At 37.9% G+C, this 23,536-nt stretch overlaps 1 protein-coding gene across 1 annotated transcript in view; it reads right to left on the reverse strand.

The window, feature by feature from the left end:
• Positions 1-23,536, reverse strand: part of DIAPH2 (diaphanous related formin 2) — a gene marked incomplete in the record, with an annotated part of 842,722 nt that overhangs the window by 338,013 nt on the left and 481,173 nt on the right. The window contains 1 exon segment of the mRNA XM_018044114.1: positions 18,401-18,530. Within this exon segment, the coding sequence (XP_017899603.1) occupies positions 18,401-18,530 (130 nt within the window).

Below are 23,536 nucleotides of genomic sequence, written 5' to 3' on the forward strand. Positions count from 1 at the left end.
GCATCACCGACTCAATGGACATGAGTTTGAGCAAGCTTCTGGAGTTTTTGATGGACAGAGAAGCCTGGCATGCTGCAGTCCATGGGGTCACAAACAGTCGGGCATGACTTGGGAACTGAACAACAACAACAGAATCTAAATTCACTTGTATTCAACCAACCAAATTTAACACAATAATCATGACAAAGACATTCTAGAGTATAATGTATGTAAGATAAAGGAAGGTGGAAGAGAAAGACTAAAGATAAAGGAGGAGAAAGAATGAGAGAGAACTCTGAGAAAAGGAATGGTTTTTTAAAAAAAAACAATAAAGAAGTTATCAAGGGTGCGTGTTACCTGAAACTAAGGCACTTGGCCACCATTCTTAAGAACCATGGGTTCTGAGTAAGAAAAGACCTTCTTTGTTGATGTTGAATGGTAGAAATAGCTAGAGAAAGAACCTCTTGTTTAGGGTCACTTTCTAACCCAGATCTTCACAATTGTACCCTGTCACTCCCTCAATATTGGGACACAAAAAATTAATAAAGTCACATAACAATATACAGAAACTTGGAAGCACTCCATTTGGTGACATCTTCTGAAAACATCTGTGAAAGATAATGCCACCAATTGTTCTATAAAGTAGACAAATAAGTCACAAATAAATACCAAAGAAGATAAGTTGTCAGTTAATTTGTACAGTCATCATATACCTGGAAAATACCTGACTTTTCAAACATCGTTTGTCTGTAAAAATGTTTTTGTTAAGCTGCCACTAATCTTTGTAGTCTTGCCAAATGCTTAAAATGAATTTATCAGAGCAAACAGCATCTGGCTAAATGAATCATAGGCAGTTATCAACTATTTTGGTGAAAATCAACTGTAGAAATGACCAAAGTTGGGGAAAAGTTCAAAAAGGCAATGATTCTAACTCAACCAGTAATTTCATACAAATAATCACCACGCAGGCTGACGTCAGTGTTACAAAAATACTGTTTGCCATTCAGGCCCCAGCATATAGCTGTTCTGACTGCCAGCAGAGTGAAGAAGGCAGTCAAGGTATTTCACTAACAGAGAATGAAATAATGCAATCCCTTTGAAAAAAAAATGCAGTTATTTGTGAATTTCTTAAAAGTAGGGCTCAGAAGAGCTTTGTATATATATTTGTCCCCTTTTGTTTTCACTGGTCAAATAACACTTTATATTTTCCTACAATGCCAATCAGTATAGAGCTATGGCACCACCTATTGTGACATTACTTAAATGCCGATAGCAAATGACAGCCTATTAAATAGTGGAAGAACAAGATTTTTTTGTTCAAGGCAATGTGAATGATTCTTTTCTCCAATAGTACCTACTGAGACCATAATGATATAAAAGGTGGCAGTGAATTGGAAGTCTTAAACTTGTTAGAACTTGTTTTTAATCAAATGGAAATAGATTCATAATGCAATGTGTGCACATGACTATCTTGAGTAGCAGTAGGATTGTGGGTATTAACAACATTCTTTCATCCAAGTGGCCAAAAGCTGGGATAATGAGTTACCAGAATCTGGTTAGATATGCCCCTCAGAATATTCAAAAGAAATTGTTTTCTTCACTCTCTCCTTCCTTTCCTCCTTTTCAGAAATGCATGCTAGTATAATAGTGCATTCTGACTGATGGAGTCCCCTCTAAGTCACTAGGAAGGAATGTCCCTCAGTCCGACTCCTTGCGACCACATGGACTGTAGCCTACCAGGCTCCTCTGTCCATGAGATTTTTCTAGGCAACAGTACTGGAGTGGGTTCTCATTTCCTTCTCCAGCGGATCTTCCTGACCCAGGGATCGAACCTGGGTCTCCCACATTGTAGACAGACGCTTTACCGTCTGAGCCACCAGGGAAGTCCTCTAAGTCACTAGTCTCTAAAAGAAAGCCAGGGAAGGGGGAAGCAGGAGCAGGGGGTGCAGTGAGGGAGAAACAGCTCTATAATGTTGCCTGTTCATGTCAGCTCAAACTGGTTCAGGTTCTTCACCTTAAAAAATGCTTTAAGAGGTTGTTCTAATTTGGAACTTAGAAGGCAGGATCAGTCAAAAATAATTAAAACAACACTGAAATCAATTATGTGTAGTTTATGTGCATTTTAAACAGATACCTACTCTTTGAAGCTTAACTCCAGGAATTGGGTTTCTAAAGATTCCCACTTTGGGTTAATTTATTATTTAAAATTTTATTATTGTCTAGGAAAACAGCTAGAGGAGAGTGAAAAAGTTGGCTAAAAGCTCAACATTCAGAAAACTAAGATCATGGCATCTGGTCCCATCACTTCATGGGAAATAGATGGGGAAACAGTGGAAACAGTGTCAGACTTTACTTTTTTGAGCTCCAAAATCACTGCAGATGGTGACTGCAGCCATGAAATTAAAAGACGCTTACTCCTTGGAAGAAAAGTTATGACCAACCTAGATAGCATATTCAAAAGCAGAGACTACTTTGCCGACTAAGCTCCATCTAGTCAAGGCTATGGTTTTTCCTGTGGTCATGTATGGATGTGAGAGTTGGACTGTAAAGAAGGCTGAGAGCCAAAGAATTGATGCTTTTGAACTGTGGTGTTGGAGAAGACTCTTGAGAGTCTCTTGGACTGCAAGGAGATCTAACCAGTCCATTCTGAAGGAGATCATTCCTGAGTGTTCTTTGGAAGGAATGATGCTGAAGCTGAAACTCCAGTACTTTGACCACCTCATGCAAAGAGTTGACTCATTGGAAAAGACTCTGATGCTGGGAGGGGTTGGGGGCAGGAGGTAAAGGGGACAACAGAGGATGAGATGGCTGGATGGCATCATCGACTCAATGGACATGGGTTTGGGTGAACTTCGGGTGTTGGTGATGGACAGAGAGGCCTGGCGTGCTACAATTCACGGGGTCGCAAAGAGTCGGACATGACTGAGCGACTGAACTGAACTGAATAAATGCTTAATATATGCTGCTGCTGCTAAGTTGCTTCAGTTGTGTCCGACTCTGTGTGACCCCATAGACGGGAGCCCACCAGGCTCCCCTGTCCCTGGGATTCTCCAGGTTAGAACACTGGAGTGGGTTGCCATGTCCTTTTCCAACGCATGAAAGTGAAAAATGAAACTGAAGTCACTCAGTCGTGTCCAACTCACTTAGCGTTTGCAAATACTTAATCCACAACTCTTACGGTTGTCAAAAAGGTACATAAATATAAATCTAAAATGATAGAGATTTTCATAGGGAAAACATATACTTGTGGATTATCTACTGTATACATCATGCATTCTAATAGTGTATCAGAGCAACTCAAGATCTCACACAGTTACAACTGTGTTCCAGCATGAGGTCGTCTCTTGTGATATAGAAATTAAGTTAAATGGAAGAGACTATCCTTTTAGTTGTGGTATTCAGGGAGGCCTACTTGGAGGAGATGGCAATTTACCTGAACCTAAAATGATGGATGGACAGAAGAGCCTGGTAGACTACAGTCCATGGGTTCGCAAAGAGTCGGACACGACTGAGCGACTTCACTTCACTTCACTTCACTTCAAAATGATGGATGAGATTTAGATTTTCAAAGAAATCTAGATAGAGAATATCATATAAACAAAAGGGAAAAAGTGCAATTGTGAACAGTGAATAGAAGGTAATTCAGTTCACCTGGAGTACACAGTCCGGAGTGAGAATTTTAGGAGACATTCTAAACTAGAGGACTGCATCTTCAAACCACAATGGATTTTGATTGTTAAAGAGCAGTATGGTAAGTTCTATGCATATGTAATAAAAAGAAAAAAGTCCCCATCAGGTATATCTGTTAAACTCTTTGTTTGAACTCTCTTATCATCATCTAAAATAATAATTTTAAAAAAGCTTTATATTTCCTGTGACTTTTCAGACAATGCATTCTTACTGGGAAACATAGGCTATATAAAAAGGAAAAGAATATTTTCTCTTACTAATGCTTTAGTAAAAACAAAGTTTGAAAAAGAAGGTGAGAGATGCAGATGTTTCTGTGAGCAGTAATAATACCCAAGTTATTTGGCATTTTGAAAATCTAACCTGAGAAACTACTCCTGACTGTGAACTGAGTTCCTAAGTAAAACGGACATCAGGTAAAACATCATCTCCACAGTCCCTTTTGCTGGAAATCACAACAGTAGCTTCAGAAAATAATTTTTTTTGAACTTTTATTTTATATTGGAGTATAGCCAATTACTATAGCTTCAGTTCAGTTCAATCACTGAGTCGTGTCTGACTCTTTGCAACCCCATGGACTGGAGCATGCCAGGCCTCCCTGTCCATCACCAACTTCCAGAGTTTACTCAAACTCATGTCCATTGAGTTGGTGATGCTATCCAACCATCTCATCCTCTGTCATCCGCTTCAGATGCACAATAAAGGGCTTTAGCCATATGTACACATGTATCCATTCTCCTTCAAACACCCCTCCTACCCAGGCTGCCACATAACACTGAACAGACTTCCCTGTGCTATACAGTAGGTCTTTGTTAGTTATCCATTTTAAATATAGCAGTGTGTATACGTCACATTCCTCAAGATAGTAAACAAACTACAAATCTATAGAGATCAAGTATCTCAAGGTGAAGAAAAAAAAGTAATCTTTGTATTCAGAAATTTGACTCCTCTCCAAATGAATTTAAAAATATTTTTAAATTCTAGAAATCTATTTTAAACCATGTATTCCATAAGCCATCAGTATAACAGGACCAAAAGTTCCTCACCTATAACACAAGCATATATATATATATATGTACACATATCTAAATGGGTCTGGACTGGATTTAATCTGGGATTGGACTTTAGAATGTATGTGCAGAGTTGCTCAGTTTGCGAACCCATGGACTGTTATCTGCCAGGCTTCTCTGTCCAAGGGGTTTTCCTGGCAAGAATACTGGAATGGGTTGCCGTTTCTTCCTCCAGGGGATCTTCCTGATCCAGGGATCAAACCCAAGTCTCCTGCATCCCCTGACCAGCAGGCAGATTCATCCCATCTGGGAAGCCCTCTAGACTGCATATAAAGTTTATATTTTCACCTATAAGATAAATGGTATAATAAAAGTTGTGTGACCTATAATTCAGTGAAAGTTAATTTCTGATTTAAAAATTGCGATAAATACAAACAACAGCTTTGGATTCCATCCACATCTCTTCTATGGATGGGACCACTTCCTGTCCTCTTCTTGCCTACAGTCTGCTGCTTGACACATCTCCTATCCCCAGAAACCTTTCCAACTGTTTCTATGGCAGCAAGTCTTCTTATGTTCTCTCTCTGTATGACATGGTTTCCAAACTTACCATCATCAGAGTATTTCACTTTTGGACCTGTCCCAGTGAACTAATTGTTGAAACTGTTAATAATATGTCAGTGAAATTCAGAGAACAAGACGGCAGAGGAGTAGGTGGACGTGGAGTACATCTCTCTCCATGGATACATCAGGAATACACCTTGAGACACAGAAGTGCTTGCAGAACACCAGCTGAGAGTGAAGGAGGAAACAGAACAGGCTCTATCTTGAAAGCAGGACTCCATCTTGGGCAGGACTATGGACTTTGAGCTATGCGCCCAGTATCTATGGAAATGAAATACCAACTGGAAAACCAGGCCCCTGGAAGGAAGAGCCCCGCGGCTCTTCATTGCCTAAAAGACTACCCTAATTATCTGTGTAACTGAATAGAATACATTCTATTATGCTCACTGGGGTATGACCACAGGCCTATTGATAATTGTCCACTGTTAGGGGTCGCAAAGAGTCGGACACGACTGAGCGACTGAACTGAACTGAACAGAACTGAACGTAGGCTTAAGGCATATGAATCACGGGTTTAGTTTGATTGTGTCTTTCTTTTTCCTATGTTCAGACTAGTTTCAGGGAACCTTATACACTTAAGGTATATAAGGTTTTCACAAAAACTGGTCAGGGTCCTTGGCTAAGAGGAGACTCTGCCTTGGGCCCGCCGGTGTAATAAACTGCACTCCACTATCTGCGTTGTCCTTCTGAGTGAGTTTGTTTCCCGGAATGCGTGACTACAACAAGAGCAGACAGGCGTACCTGACCACTGGGAAAGAATATATAGAACCATGCAAAACTCGGTAGGACGAAGGAACTAGGAGGAAAAACAGGAGTGTTAGCAGGACCGGACCTGCCCTTGGCGGATGGGAGAATTGAAGCAGGGCTCCGATCCCCACATCAGGGCAGTTGCCTGAGTCAGAGGAGAAACACTTAAGGCTGAGAGTGAAACCACTGATCAGTGGCAGCCTACATGGAATAAGAATCAGACAGTCCTTGCCTCAGCCATACATACCCGGATAGGAACATTGGTCCCCTGGAAGGTGCAACAGCTGGGAGCTGGAGTTTAGGGATTGTGGAGCAATCCCAGGACAAGGGCTGATGTTGACAGCAGAGAGACCGATTGAGGGGATGTGAGGGAGGAGACTGTGGTGGGAAATGCCTGTGGAGGAAAGCCAGGCAGCCATGGAAGCAAGGCGATACTGCTGAGTCACGTTTGGGGATGGAGCCATCACCATAGCCTCTCTCTCCCTAAGCACCAGCATCAGCAGCTGAACAAAAGAGAGGCTGGCCCATCAAACACCTGACTAACTGAACTACAGAGTAGGACCCCACCCAGGGTGCCCCTTTAAGTGCCCGACACACCGAAAAACAGAGGAGGACTCCAGACAAGTGAACCCTCTAAGTGCCTGAATGGGTGGAGCTACAGAGAAAGACTGGCCAAAGAGGCCTTCTGATCACCAGCTACAAGAAACTTGAAAACAGACTCTGATATAGCGATAACTACTGCGGCGGAGCCAGTCCATATCCCTGAACATTTGGTGCTGCCAGGGTCCCTGCAAGCCAAGCAGCTGCGCTACCTTCATGCTCAACTCTCACTGGAGCAGAGATGCCACAGGCAAAAAAAGTCCTGTGTCTAGGCACGCAGGTTTGCTTTGGTAGCGTCCAAATCTTTGTGACCCTGTAGACTATGGCCTATCAGGCTTCTCTGTCAGGGAGGGGGTTTCTCCAGGCAAGAATACTGGACCATATTGGCCAATACTGGTTGCCATTCCCTTCTGCTACTGCAGCTGCTGCTGCTGCTGCTAAGGCTCTTCAGTTCTGGGTCAGTTCAGGTCAGTCGCTCAGTCGTGTCCGACTCTTTGTGACACCATGAAACGCAGCACGCCAGGCCTCCCTGTCCATCACCAACTCCGGGAGTCCACCCAAAACCATGTCCATTGAGTCGGTGATGCCATCCACCATCTCATCCTCTGTCGTCCCCTTCTCCTCCTGCCCTCAATCTTTCCCAGCATCACGGTCTTTTCCAGTGATTCAGCTCTTAGCATCAGGTGGCCAAAGTATTGGAGTTTCAGCTTCAACATCAGTGCCTCCAATGAACACCCAGGACTGATATGCTTTAGGATGGACTGGTTGGATCTCCTTGCAGTCCAGGGGACTCTCAAGAGTCTTCTCCAACACCACAGTTCAAAAGCATCAATCCTTCTGCACTCAGGTTTCTTTATAGTCCAACTCTCACATCCACACATGACCACTGGAAAAACCATAGCCTTGACTAGATGGACCTTTTTTGGCAAAGTCATGTCTCTGCTTTTTAGTATGCTGTCTAGGTTGGTCATAACTTTCCTTCCAAGGAGTAAGCATCTTTTAATTTCATGGCTGCAATCACCATCTGCATTTTGGAGCCCATAAAAACAAAGTCAGCCACTATTGTCCACTGTTTCTCCATCTATTTGCCATGAAGTGATGGGACTGGATGCCATGATCTTAGTTTTCTGAATGTTGAGCTTTAAATGAACTTTTTCACTCTCCTCTTTCACTTTCATAAAGAGGCTCTTTAGTTCTTCTTCACTTTCTGCCATAAGGGTTGTGTCATCTGCATATCTGAGGTTATTGATATTTCTCCCGGCAATCTTGATTCCAGCTTGTGCTTCTTCCAGTCCAGCGTTTCTCATGATGTACCCTGCATATAAGTTAAATAAGCAGGGTGACAACATACAGCCTTGACCTACTCCTGTTCCTATTTGGAACCAGTCTGTTGTTCCATGTCCAGTTCTAACTGTTGCTTCCTGACTTGCACACAGATTTCTCAAGATGCAGGTCAGGTGGTCTGGTACTCCCATCTCTTTAAGAATTTTCCACAGTTTGTTGTGATCCACACAGTCAAAGGCTAATTAATTAATGTTCCCATTAAAATACACAGAATGTCAAGGTTTATATTGCTTTCTTGGTTTACCTTAAATTTACAAATAAAAATGTTATATCTTTTCAACTATGTTTTTTATTTTACCCTCAGGGGTCTTACAATGAAAAGAACAAGGGATATAGAAGTAGCTAAAATTGTAACTATTTAGAACATTCAATAAAACTACCTGCTCTTTCTTGTCTTCCATGTTTACGCATACTAAGGACAAAGATATCAAATCAAAAATACAATACTGAAAATTTTGTGATCAACACTTAAATGTGGAATAATGATTATTCCATCAAAGTTTAGAGATGCAATTCAAAATAAGATGAGCCTAAGTAATTATGCTTTTAGAGTAATTTGTAAAAGACTACAAGATGGAAAAAAGTAAAAGAACATGTAAAGATAATAAAATTAATGGTATAATATTAATACTTTATTTCAGAGTGCTTTATGTTTAATAAGTGAATTTTGACCTTCATTTTAAAAATGGGACTGAACAAACATAAAATACCTGATCAAAATCACCTGGAAAGCTTGAATAATAAATCACTGTTTATATATAACACTTTTTTCTTACTTCATGTCCATATAGAATACCTAGTTATTATCATAATCACCTGAGGGATAAATATGACCATCTCTATTTTTCAAATTAAGATATATTATTGTACAACGAGGAAACAGGAACTGAGAAGTTAAATGGCAAAACTATGCTTCACTGAGTAGATATTAACAAAGTTGAAACTAAAAAAATATGTATGTTATGATTCTCATCCTTGGCCATAGTATTTCCAGCATGTGTTTCTTTCAGATATGACCGTACCACAATTATTTGCTACAGAGTTATTATTAATATCTCCTGTTAGGAGTCAGAGATTTTTCCCCCTCTCAGTGCATCTGCTAGTAAAAATGCCAGCTCCATGCCGATTGTTTAACACGGAAATACTCTAAAGGAGTTTGGATCATATAAAATTAGAATAAGAAAATATTATGTTTGCTATTTACTATAATTTACAGCATCAACTTGCAGAATCCAAACTCCAGAAAAAGACCCAGTTCAGTTCAAGAAATGACACCAGCTGTGTAGTCCCTATGACTTGGTCCCTGTGTTCAAGCCATTTTGAAATATGTAAAAAGTGGAAAATTGAGGCAACTTATTAGGGAGATCTGACATTGTTCTTTACTCTTCCCAAATCCCCAGCCCTCACATTCCTAAACCAGATTACTCCTTACTGATGACCCCATCGGAAGAACTGGTAGTGCTAAAAGCTGCAATGACATTAACCACCTCGCTTACCAGATTCTACCACTTTCCCCTAGTGGTACAAGGGAACCTCCAATCAGGACGGGAGCTGCCTCTTCCTATGACTCTGTTGTGGCTACAGAGAACTGGCTTTTTCTTCATTTCCTTCATTCTTCTCTCTTCTCTTATTGTCCCTCTCTATCTTGACATTACTACTTAACATCAATCCTTGAACCTCTTACATCAAATATGTCCCTGTATTTTACTTCAGGAGTCAATCACATTATAATATTTGCTGTATGAATATTCACTTTTCAACTAGCAAGCTTGAATTCACAATGAGATTAAAATGAGCAATATTCCCACATGTCCTCTTTCTTGACATTGAAGCAAAGACACAATGATAACAATGACAGCAATGACAGGATCTTGGTGAAAATTATAACTCAGGATGTGCTCAGGACACATTAAGATTCAACGATATACTAGACAGCATAATACTGACCACCGCTATGGAAAGATCACCCTGAATGTTTACATGGTATAAAACATGCTTGATTTTTTTTCTTTTTAATACTAGAGCCTATCCATTCACTCTCAGACTAAAAGACACTTTGATAAAATCCTTAAGTGACATACAACTTGCCAAAAAACAGGAATTATTTACAGTACCATCAGATCAACTCTGAAAGCAGTTATTTACACAACGCATGGGATCATTAAGCACAGGTAAAAACATGAGGACCTTTTGAATTAACATATAATACCTTTCTCACTTTTCATCACTCATTACACATTTTAAAAATACAAATGACTACACCCAATGTGCACACAGGTGACCTGTTGAATGCATTTTCACAAACTGAGAACACCCATGTCAGCAGGATCCAGATCAAGAAACAGAATGTGACCAGCACCCCAGAGGCCCTCATGTGTTCCCTTCCAGACAATAACCCACCCCCAAAACAACAATTTACAATGATTTCTAATACCATAGATTAGTTTTGCCTTAAATAGCTACTTTTAAAAAAATTTTGAATATGTGACTAATGTGTAAAGTTGAATTGAACATCTGCAGATATATTTTAGTTATTTTAAGTACCCAGAAAGTTTCACTGGGGTTAAATAAAGATAGCTAAGATCAGGTGGAGGTTTCAAAATCACTCAGTGAGCTGAATTTACTATGCCAATAGGGTGTTTGCATCTCCCTTGAAAAAGCAGACTTATGATAACATACATTATCTCAGGAAGCATCACATCAGGATACAGCCATTATGCAAAAGAGTTTAGGATACTGTAATGCAAAGAGTATAGGATCAAGGACAAAACTAAGAAGAGGGGAAGTGAGAGACCCCTGAAAGCCAAAACAATTGGGGAAGTCTTCATACCTTATGTTCACAAGGGCTGAGAGAAGAGGGAGAACTTTCTGTTAGGAAAAATAGGGTTCCCAGGAGGCGCTAGTGGTAAAGAACCTGCCTGCCAATGCAGGAGACCTAAGAGACATGGGTTTGATCCCTGGGTCAGGAAGATCCCTTGGAGGATGGAATGGCAACCCACTCCAGTATTCTTGCCTGGAGAATTCCATGGACAGAGGAGCCTGGCGGGCTTCAGTCCATGAGGAAGCACAGAGGTGGACATGACTGAAGTGACTGAGCATGCAAGTACGCAGGTGCTGAGACAGGCTGGGCAAGAATGTGGGTTTGAGACAGATGAGCTATGCATACAATTCTCCAGCAGGGATTCTGAGTTCCAGAAGCTACAGTACCCTGACAAATGCCTGTAGGTCTATAAAAAAACGTTGACTTATATTGAAGCATTTAACTGAAGTCCAAATGACCATGGTCTCTGCTTCCTTTCACTGTTCCCTGAAGATAATCTTTTTAACACAGTTTTCTCTAGAAATGAAAATGAATTAGATGGTTTACATGTTATGAATTCAACACACTGGTTGGTAATGATTAGATTACTGATCAGCAAGAAAATGACTTTCTGTCCTAAGTCCTTTTGACATTTCAGGTTGAAAATATATTTTCTATGCATGTGCTGGACTACTAATAATTTGAATTCTTTTAAAGAAATTCACTTTGTTTAAGAAAAATTGGGGTGACTTGGTGACACTAAAAAAGAAGTATATCAAAGAGGAAAATATATGAATTAGATTCCTTAAAACTTAAAATTCAATATTCTTCTAAATTTTTACAAGATATTTATGCTGTCAATATGACAGAAGACAATTCACTCAGTAAAATTATTTGAAATGGTGTGGGAAAAGTCCAAATAAAGCTGAACAATTTAACTTTTTAATTAAAATGATGGAACAGCAGCAGCAGTAGTATGATGTATACTCAATTTTACTTAGATTATTAACATCTAAGTCAAGTCAATCCTGTTGACATTTTGTAACATTGGTTTATCATCATTCTGTGCTTCTAAGATCAGAGCAAAACTCAAAGTTTAAATCTGTTAGGAAATCCTATGGGTTCATACATCTTGGGTCCATTGTACCTTGAATGCATTAAACACAGTGGGGTTTTGTTCCATAACTCAAAAGATTTTTCAATGAAATATCTAGTAGACACTATGAAAGTAATTTTTTTCAACCATTAGAATAAAAGAAGTTTCAGCAGTTAGCTAGATATTACATTAAGACAGTTGGCTGTCACTAGTTCCTATGAGACTTTTAATCCTTCAGTTCAGTTCAGTTCAGTCGCTCAGTTGTGTCTGACTCTTTGCGACCCCATGAATCGCAGCACGCCAGGCCTCCCTCTCCATCACCAACTCCCAGAGTTCACTCAAATTCATGTCCATCGAGTCGGTGATGCCATCCAGCCATCTCATCCTCTGTCGTCCCCTTCTCCTACTGCCCCTAATCCCTCCCAGCATCAGAGTCTTTTCCAATGAGTCAACTCTTCCCATGAGGTAGCCAAAGTATTTGAGTTTCAGCTTCAGCATCATTCCTTCCAAAGAAATCCCAGGACTGATCTCCTTTAGAACGGACTGGTTGGATCTCCTTGCAGTCCAAGGGACTCTCAAGAGTCTTCTCCAACACCACAGTTCAAAAGCATCAATTCTTCGGCATTCAGCTTTCTTCACAGTCCAACTCTCACATCCATACATGACCACAGGAAAAACCATAGCCTTGACTAGATGGACCTTAGTCGGCAAAGTAATGTCTCTGCTTTTGAATATGCCATCTAGGTTGGTCATAACTTTTCTTCCAAGGAGTAAGCGTCTTTTAATTTCATGGCTGCAGTCACCATCTGCAGTGATTTTGGAGCCTAGAAAAATAAAGTCTGACACTATTTCCACTGTTTCCCCATCTATTTCCCATGAAGTGATGGGGCCGGATGCCATGATCTTTGTTTTCTGAATGTTGAGCTTTAAGCCAACTTTTTCACTCTCCTCTTTCACTTTCATCAAGAGGCTTTTTAGTTCCTCTTCACTTTCTGCCATAAGGGTGGTGTCATATGCATATCTGAGGTTATTGATATTTCTCCCAGCAATCTTGATTCCAGCTTGTGTTTCTTCCAGCCCAGCGTTTTGCATGAAGTACTCTGCATAGAAGTTAAATAAGCAGAGTAACAATATACAGCCTTGACGTACTCCTTTTCCTATTTGGAACCAGTGTGTTGTTCCATGTCCAGTTCTAACTGTTGCTTCCTGACCTGCATATAGGTTTCTCAAGAGGCAGGTCAGGTGGTCTGGTATTCCATCTCTTTCAGAATTTTCCACAGTTTATTGTGATCCACACAGTCAAAGGCTTTGGCATAGTCAATAAAGCAGAAATAGATGTTAATCCTCACTGTTCACCATAAACCTTTACAGTTTGGTGGCCACCATAAGTTTAGATCTTCTCCATTAAGAGCTTGATTGTTTTCAAGTTTAACTTTCTCCTTGAAAAAAAGTAAAACATGGACCAGGAAATACTGTTAAGCCCTGGTGTTCTCTTTATTTCAACTTATTTTATTTCTCCTCTTGTATTTACAGTAAACAGTAATTTTCAGGTTGCTATTCTCAACTTGCCAACTCCCCAAAATGGCATGTTTTGAAATGTATGTGTATGAAAAGAAGACACAAAGATTCAATGTAATAAATTTATTGAACATTTACTTCTATCTGAGCATATATACTTCTCTCTGAGTTGCTATGCTAGCACTGAGTCTGTTGGGACAAACGGGGCATATTCCTTGCCACTTATGAACTCAACCTAGGAGGTACAGAGAGAAGAATACAATGAAATAAAAAAATGCAAATGTGATAGGTGTTGTATATAATAATGCTAAAGTGCTGTTGTAACACAGAGAAAGGAAAGGGTAATTCTGTCAAAATGGGGCTAGAGAAATTGGACCATGATACAGATGAAGCGGCATTTATACTCCAGTAAATTTTTATTTGGTCAGTGTTGATTTTCTTCATGTTTTCCAATATGTAAATATGAATCTCTGTTGTATATTTTAGACCGCAAAAGAATTAAAGTGCACCTGACATGTATGTGATAAAATAATAGACAAAAGTTCTGCAAACTTTCATTGACTGTGTGATTGTGGGCAATTCCTTCATCATTCTAGGCCTCAGTTTGTTCAACTGAAAAATGATGAATTTGGACTAAATGGCATCTTGGGTTTCTTTTAGCAGGGACTAGATTAAATCTCAACTTTCTGTCAGCTCTGGAGTTTCAAAAAAGTTTTTTTTTTTCCTCCCTCATCCCCCAACTTTTTAAACTCTGCTATGACTTGACTTTTTTCTTTTTCTTTATTTGATAGATTTTTCCCCTATAGTATTTCCTCTAATCTAAACTTTCATCATTACTAATGTCGTGAAGAATTCAGAATGGATAAACAGCTAATCGGAGTTACTAATCTGACATGGAAAGAGGGCAGACAGCAAAAGGTATAGTTGGTCATTAAAATTTATAATAGTGGATTTAAATCATAGGAAACTAACACTGTTTATAGAAAACTTAACCCACTTTTATCTTATAGGATGGTATTAACTGAAAGGAAACCCATTTCAGATTTACATAAAAATTTAGGATTAATAATGCCTTCAAATATATTAATATTATTTTCCCTTTTTGAATGGAATAGTTTTAATTAAGTCTTGCTAATCCTTTTGGTTTAATCCCTGGAGCTGACTTATAAAACACTAAGGTTTTAAATCAAACTGTAAAAATCATCAAAGCTGAAAGTTACAGTGATAGCCACGGGAAGAGGGGGCTAGGAGGAAACAATACAGGATTTATAAACTAGGTCTAGCAAACTAGCAATGCTTTAGACAATATAGATCTATAGGTCTATTAGATATAATTTTATATATATAATCTTTAAAATTAGTCATTGGGGAAAGGGTAATGGTGATTTATCAAATATATTTTCAGTATTTTACAGGCATTAGATTTTCTATAGCAACAACTTTAATTTTCTTTCTAAAGACTCATTGGTATGTCAAACATGAAGGAGAGGATCTAGAGATTTATCATTTAACCTAGAAGAAAATGACCACAGAAATATTATTTTATTAATCCCCCTGGTAATATAATTACAATGTACTATTTGATTCTGAACTTCATAAGAGTGATGAGATGATCTGTTTAGAAGGTACTCGCAGCCCTCACTCTGCCTGCTTGCCTCCACCCTGCCTGCAATAATAACTAAATAGATAAATAAGTAAAACCAAAGCAAAACAATACCACTTTCCAATTCTTTAGGCAATGCTTCATAAACTTTTCCCAACCAAGTGCCCCTAATGAAAGAGAAGATTGAACATGCTCCCCTGGGGATCTGCAGCAAGTGTGACATTTCTTTGAAGTCATCTATTTTATTTTAAAAATTCATGTGAATTTTGCATTCCACTCCATACCATATATCTGTTTTATGTAAAAATGATGTGGTTTCCCCCAATATCTTTGCATTACAGAGCTCTAGGAAAATATGCTAAGTACATACCATCACCTTTCATAGTTCAAGATGCACATAAATTTTAGAAGGTTAGCTTTACAAGGAAACAAGGCAGTTATAAGATACATTTTTCCATGGATCCCACGTATTTCCTACTTCTAGTTTTCTGTTCACTTCAAGGTAATTGTTTCCCTCTGTCAGTTACTTTGAGTATACCTTATATATACCTTAAGTAATGACCTGAAATACATCTATTTGTTATTCCAGACAGAAGAGATACTTATTCTATTAAAATAGGTACTTAGGTTCTAACAATCAAAAAACCTACAAGGGAGAGGAATACATATATACACTAATATATATACAAAACATAAACAACAAGGGTTTATATCATAAGGACTATATTCAATACCTTATAACGTATAATGGAAAGTAATCTGAAAAAAATACACATATATATAACTGAATCACTTTGCTGTATACCTGACACTAACACAATATTGTTAATCAACTATACTTCAATAAAAAAATGAAAACCAGAGGATTTTCAAAGGTATAGGAAGAAAACAGAAAACACAAAAGATAGATATTAGTAGTCATACAATTGTTCTTTAAATATGAAAAATATAAAAATAATATAAAAATCATTAACTAGTTTCAACTTTCCTGTACCACTCCAGTTTAGAAAGAAAGGTACTTTTTTCTTTGTATAAGCAGTAATTTAACAAGGAGATAGGCCATAATTACAGAAAATAATTCCTATATAGTGTTGATCTATTTTTATTTTTGCTGGTTGGCTGTGAATACAGATATGCTAGCTATATCCACAGTATTGGAGGTGACAGAATATGATTCAAACAGAACTGAAATCTATAGTAAGCAAACAAACATGCTAAACTTAAGCACCAAGGGAAAGCATTTAACTACAAAGAAGAAATTGGCTTGACCTTTCACACCACGTTCTGTTTTTCTCTTGCAGTCTAATTTCACAAGTATTTTCTCATAAGGGCTCAATAGTAACACATTTAAAAAAAATAAGGAAATGTATCCCGAACAGTGATTTGACAAATGTCAGGTGTCAGAGGACAGGGCACTTGAGATTCTCAGGCACAGGATGTAGCATGATACACAGAGATAGGATTATTAGAAAGGAATAAAAATGGCTCAAGTGAAAGTGTGTCTGGGCACACTGAGAGAAAACTAGAAGGGAATGAAAGGGGGATGCAAGTAAGTGGAATATATGTAAGAACTTCTTGGGAACTCTGAGTCTAAATTTTATAGGGAAAGAAAAAGAACTAGTCACAATAACTTGACAGGGGATTGCTGAAGCCCAAACAGTAAGAAAGGGAGATCTTTTGCAACAGTTTTTTAAATATAATGACATTCATTTCATGAATACACGAAAGCAGAAATAAGCAAATATATCAGAGAGGTTTTGCTCTTAAAATGGACAGGAAGAGAGAAGTTGGTGAGATTGTAAAAGAAAACTATGTAAAAGATTTGCCAAAAGCCCAGAAGTAGGAAACAGAACTGAGTATAACATATACTTGGCTGAGAATGGAAGGATTACAGGTAGCCTTATAATTACTCTCCTCTAACAAGACAATAGTAACAACTATAATATTCATTAAATTAAAGGAGTTAAAGAAATTCCATTAATTTCATTAAAGAAAAACATTGAGGATGTGGTCAACAATAGCAGAATGGCAGAGATGACCACTGGCCACTGAACAATATTATACATATGACATTCTGAGTTTTACAGACACACTTTTTTTCTACTTCAAAGGACACTAACCAGTGTATATGGTTTGTAGTAAACTCAGGAAGCATATGCTTTTGAGTCCTTACTGAAAGTTCTCAGTTATAGAGAAGTGGAATTGTGTTGCTCTGCTCAGTCGTATCTGACTCTTTGCAACCCTATGGACTGTAGCCCTCCAGGTTCCTCTATCCACAGAATTTTCCAGGCAAGAATACTGGAGTGGGTTGCCATTTCCTTCTCCAGAGAAGTGGAATTATCATAGTGCAATTTCAAATAAAAGCTTTATTGCTTACTTTTCTGATCCAAGAGGAAAAATGTACTCCACATCTATTGTTTCACCTTCAAAAAAAATGTTTCCTTGATCCTTCCTTTCATCCACTTTTCAACTTCTGGCAAAAGTAAATACTCACTAACCAACAAGGCTAATCAGTTCAAATTAAAGTCTGGAGACATTTTTCTTCTTCCTCAGTGATGTTTTCACCTATCCCAACACATTTCATGACTGTGCCTTGCTGGTACTGTTGACTGTCTGGACAGCATACTCCTTTTCCATGTCTGAAGAAATCCTAATTTTCATACTTCACCTTTTTGGCCTCTTTCACTATGCCTTCACTTAACTATCTATTCAAAAGTATTTTCCCCCTCATCTAAAGGAAAGGAAAGGAAAGGAAAGGAAAGTGAAGTCGCTCAGTCGTGTCCGACTCTTTGCGACCCCATGGACTGTAGCCTACCACGCTCCTCTGTCCATGCCATTTTCCAGGCAATAGTACTGGAGTGGGGTGCCATTTCCTTCTCCAGGGAATCTTCCTGCCCCAGCGATCGGACCCAGGTCTCCTGCTTTACCGTCTGAGCCACCAGGGACGTCATCTAAACTACAGTCTACTTGCTTATAACACTTCTCATATTCATCTCTGTTCTATATAGTATTTGTATACATGTCTTCTCTTCTAGATTTTAAATTCATTCTAGCAAAAACTATCTCACAATCATTTTGATATTACCAACAGCCCCACTGTATGGTTCTTTTGCAAACAATATACACTTCAGTGTTTATGAAATGAATGAACAAACATATTATCTGATCAGAGACACAAAAGCTTCAATAACCTAGAATTGCTAAAAAAAAAAAAGTCAGTTAAAAGCAGGTTATTAAAATATACTATGTTGTCAAATACAAACTAAGGAAAACTATCTTCCTGCTTTTCTTAGGTCAGTAACCAAACAAAAAATATGATTAATGCTTATAGATTACCATTTAATATAATATTTAGGCAGGATGTAGTTTCGAATCAGTTATAAATCAATTACCTTTGCTTGCACTTTCTACATGCTCCAGTTCATCAGTAAATTTCAGGATATCCCGGTAATTTTCCTCACAAATTTCAGCAAGAAAATGCAAGAGGGTGGTTTTTTGATCTGCTGATTTAGTATCTCGGATCTGAAATGGAACAACGATAACTATTTTTAGTATTTTTCAGCAATATAAATATAGACTTTTACTTAAAGAAGTGAAATGAATGAATGAACTCAATTAATTATAATTAATATAACTTTTAAAAAAATGTCTAGGGTAGTTTCTACTGGGCTCTAGTAACAATGCGCTGGGTTTTAAAATGAACTCATTTTTAAAGAGAGAAAGGTGACCCAAAATGTAAATAATAATAATACTAATAAACTTTCATCTGTATTTCTTAAAATGTCTAAATCATGATGGCAAAGTGAACTATTCTTTTCCTGAGAAAAGAACAACCACTTAAGTATTGATAACAACAGTCCAAGTTAATGGATGTTTCTGTTATCAGCATTTTGGTCTTTGTATTATTTCAAAAATATATTCTTAAAAGCTGGATGCATCTATGAGGTTATATTTACTTCAGCCATCATCTATGCAAATTAAAATAAAAGAGCAAGTACATTGTATGCTCTTTTACTTGCATGGGCCATCAAAAAAGAATAACTGAAGGCTTTTTAAGCTGATTTATAAACAGAATCTGACCACACAATCATGATAATATGTCAAATTTATTTCTCTGCTTACACATTGTATCTTCTTTTCAGAGACACTAGAAAAGAGACGCTGCAGTTAGAATGATAAAAAAAAAAACTTCAAAGTATAGGACCAAAAAAATCTATAATGAGAATCTAAGTATTTTCTTTAATATAACTGTTATACAAGACTAAGCTACAAATGAAATCAAGGATTTACTTAGAAACAAAGGACAAATATGGCATGAAATATCACGTTTTCTCATTCTACTGGATGTTTTCATTCTATAATCCTTAGATGATGGGTTTGTCCACTGATGTCCATACTGATTTGGGGATTTTAGCTTTAAGGATTACTGTTTAGAATAAATGAATATTCTTTACAAACAGGCTTGTGAAAAGGCTTGGAGGATATTTAGGTAATTACAAAGTAATTTAATCCTTATTGTTTTAGTGGCTAAGGAAAAAAAAATCACATTTACTCAATCAGGTCCATACTTTTTGTGTTACAGTTTATTAGCATAACTGTTAGATTCCAATGATATGAGCAACGTAAAAGAAATGTTAGTCTTAAGGCTCAAAACAAACGGCCATAGGAGTCATGATGCTGGTAATTCCAAGGCAGGTAAAAATACTTAAAATTTTGCATTGTTAGGCTGATGCACTAAACACTTTTAAGTACTACAAAGCTGAAATGACACAATTCAAGAATAAGCTATAAGAACAAAAAGCAACAAAACCCTAAAGAGCAATTTGTCTTAAGTCAGGCTCACAGCTGTAGAAGTCTCTGTAGGAGGTTCACTTTCCTAAAGAGAGGTCTTTTTTTGAGATTAGTGTTATATGTTCACAAAGTGCATCCCTTTCAGAGGATGCTAGCTACTCCAAGCAATAAGGGAATAAACATTTTCTTTTTGTTGTTGTTGTTGTTTCTTACAAACTACTTTAATTCCTAAATGTTCAAGCTGGAGTTATAAAAGGCAGAAGAACCAGAGATCAAATTGCCAACGTCCACTGGATCAACGAAAAAGCAAGAAGAGTTCCAGAAAAACATCTACTTTTGCTTTATTGACTACACCAAAGCCTTTGACTGTGTGGATCAAAACAAACTGTGGAAAATTCTTCAGGAGATGGGAAAACCAGAGCAACTGATCTGCCTCCTGAGAAATTTGTAGGCAGTTCAAGAAGCAACAGTTAGAACTGGACATAGAACAACAGACTGGTTCCAAATTGGGAAAGGAGTACATCAAGGCTGTAAACTATCACCCTGCTTATTTAACTTCTATGCAGAGTACATCATGAGAAATGCTGGGCTGGAAGAAGCACAAGCGGGAATCAAGATTGCCGGGAGAAATATCAATAACCTCAGATATGCAGATGACACCACTCTTATGGCAGGAAGTGAAGAAGAACTAAAGAGCCTCTTGATGAAAGTGAAAGAGGAGAGTGAAAAACTTGTTTTAAAACTCAACATTCAGAAATCTAAGATCATGGCATCTGGTCCCAACACTTCATTGCAAATAGATGAGGAAACAATGGAAACAGTGAGAGCCTTTATTCTTGGGGGCTCTAAAATCACTGCAGATGGTGACTGTAGCCGTGAAATTAGAAGACACTTTGGAAGAAAAGCTATGACCAACACAGACAGCATATTAAAAAGCAGGGACATTACTTTGCCAACAAAAGTCCATCTAGTCAAAGCTATGGTTTTTCCAGTAGTCATGTATGGATGTGAGACTTGGACTATAAAGAAAGCTGAGCGCCAAAGAATTGATGCTTTTTAACTGTGGTGTTGGAGAAGACTTGAGAGTCCCTTGGACTGCAAGGAGATCCAACCAGTCCATCCCAAAGGAAATCAGTCCTGAATATTCATTGGAACGACTGATGCTGAAGCTGAAACTCCAATACTTTGCCACCTGATGCAAAGAATCGACTCACTGGAAAAGACCCTGATGCTAGGAAAGAGGGAAGGTGGGAGCAGAAGGGAATGACAGACGATGAGATGGTTGAATGGCATCAATGAGGCAATGGGCATGAGTCTGAGTAGGCTCCAGGAGTTGGTGATGAACAGGGAAGCCTGGCTTGCTACCGTCCATAAGGTCTCAAGGAGTCAGACATGACTAAGTGACTGAAGTCAACTGAAAAATATTAGGTACTTAAAGAAATTGAAAGCACATCTTCCTAAAGCAGGGAAATTGATCTGCATTTTATGAAATCTATGGAGACAAACTATTTACACACAGAGAGACAAACACAGGGCCCAACAATAAAAACCTATGCAGTTTTTTAGCATACCACACTGTAGAAGAATATCAATTTTATTTTTAAAAATGCACAAGGCCAATACTGGAAAGGAAAACACAAGAATAGAAAAATAGCACTGTGCTCGTATGGCAACCTTGTGGGTGATTCAAAAACTCCCTTTTTGACATGCATGCTTATAAGTGCTTAATTTTCAGAATTCTCAGATGCGAAGCATAACATTTCAGTTGAATATCTTCATCGAAATCAGAAAGAGTAGTCAACAGAGTTGCCTGACTTTTCTAGATTTCTAACATTGCCTTCAAGGCATGGACAAAGATGGCCACATGCTTATCTTGTCCAGCTGAGAAATATTTTAGTTGGTATGGGAGATGACTTGCTAAATCTGTATTGAAATGTTTATTTTTTAAATAACATTACACCAAGAGTCTATCTTGTGGTTTCAAACTGGCAGGGAATATTAACAACAAATATGTGGTCTTTTAAACATTTTTCTCTATGCCCATGACACTTAGACGAATCATTTAAAAATGAACATATAATATCAAAACATAAGGGTAAAGCATCTTTACATATTAAAGTATATTTATTTTGTATTATCAAGGCTTCAGTGTCTCTTACTGTGTCTATACCATCCACACATTAGTCATCATCTCTCTCAGGACCTATTGAATGGTTCAATGTCAAGCACAGAAAGCAACTAAGAACATTCACCTTCATCACTTCTAATGGCTAAAGACAATTATCCAATAATTTGCTCTTCCAAGTGTACTCACTAGCTATAGACATCTCCTGGGGTAGTATAAAGGTAACCTGAGTATGTTCAAAATCACTTCCAAAGTGTTTGGGTTAGTTTACTAATAAATAAAATTAACTTTGTTTTGGTATCAGGTTAACTCAGTATAACATGCAAAAGGATGAACAAAATGGCCACCCTATAGTCCTCTGTCTTGTACCTATTTTCAAACAATATAATCACAAATAGCTCCAGAAATTGGAATTATTTGAAAAAGCTAAAAACTTTTTATAATATCTTAATAAAGTGAGTTATCAGTGAATGACATCAATAAAAATAGAGCAATTCACTATATTCACTGATTAACTGCCAGTTAATAAACCACATAGTGATTTTAATTATAATCATCTGACCAATAAATGTTATACATAAAGATTAATAACTGAATTTATACTAACTGTATCGACCTAATCTTTAATAACTTTCTGAAATGGTACATGAGTACAAAATACCTTTAACAGATTAACACATTTCTCTAGCAAATTCTGATCAGTTTTTTCCCTAATAAACAGGAGTGCTATATTATGAAAGATACTATTTATATGTGGTGTGTTCAAATACATTTCCAAAACTTTAGTTAGGGAGATAGCAAACTATCTGAATAACCAATTGCCTTATAAAAGATTTATTTTGAACATTCTCATTCGAGCCTGAAAACCTGCAGTGTTCACCTTATTTTTGAAATCAGTTGGACTGAACACAAAGCAGGCAGCACACAGCCAGAGTGCCTGAGCCAACATTTAATAATACATGTCAGTCACACTCAGTCTTTCTGCGAAGGACCCCTTCTATAGGTAATTTTCCCTTCTCCTGAGATTTAGGCCTATTTCTTCTTGCTCTGTCGTCAGCGGAAACTGAAAATAACTGGTCACTCTCCTCTGTATAACCACCTCTCACAAGTGTGAAAACTCCCTTTCTCAGGTGTCCTTTGCTCTTAAACCAAACTATTTCAGTTCATTTAACCTCGCCACACAAATGTTAGTTTTTAAATGTTTAATTTTGTCAGGATGATTAGGACCCATTCAAAGTTTCCATTGCAAAGTCTCCCTTCAGCTACCAGAAAAGCACACCGGCTTCTTGATTTTGCATGTAAAGCCCTTTCTCAGCTGCCCCTTGCCTACCTTTCTAATGTGTCCCCTGCTGCTTTCTCGTACCTATTTTTCTCTTCAGTTTGATTACAACTACTTGAACATACCATACAGTGTCACACCACTGTGCTTTTGTGCATCTTGTGCTCTCCATAGACTCTCCTCCCCTTTTCTCTCTCTGCCAAGTGAATACCTCCTCACATTTCAAGAGTACTCAAGTACTCCTTCCTTTCTGAAGACCCTGCTAAGGAATAATTTATTCCTTCCTTTGCTATGTTCCTTCACCATAAACATTTCAACACAGTACTTTCTTCC

The sequence above is a fragment of the Capra hircus genome (genome assembly GCF_001704415.2).
Source record: "Capra hircus breed San Clemente chromosome X unlocalized genomic scaffold, ASM170441v1, whole genome shotgun sequence".
NCBI lineage: Eukaryota > Metazoa > Chordata > Mammalia > Artiodactyla > Bovidae > Capra > Capra hircus.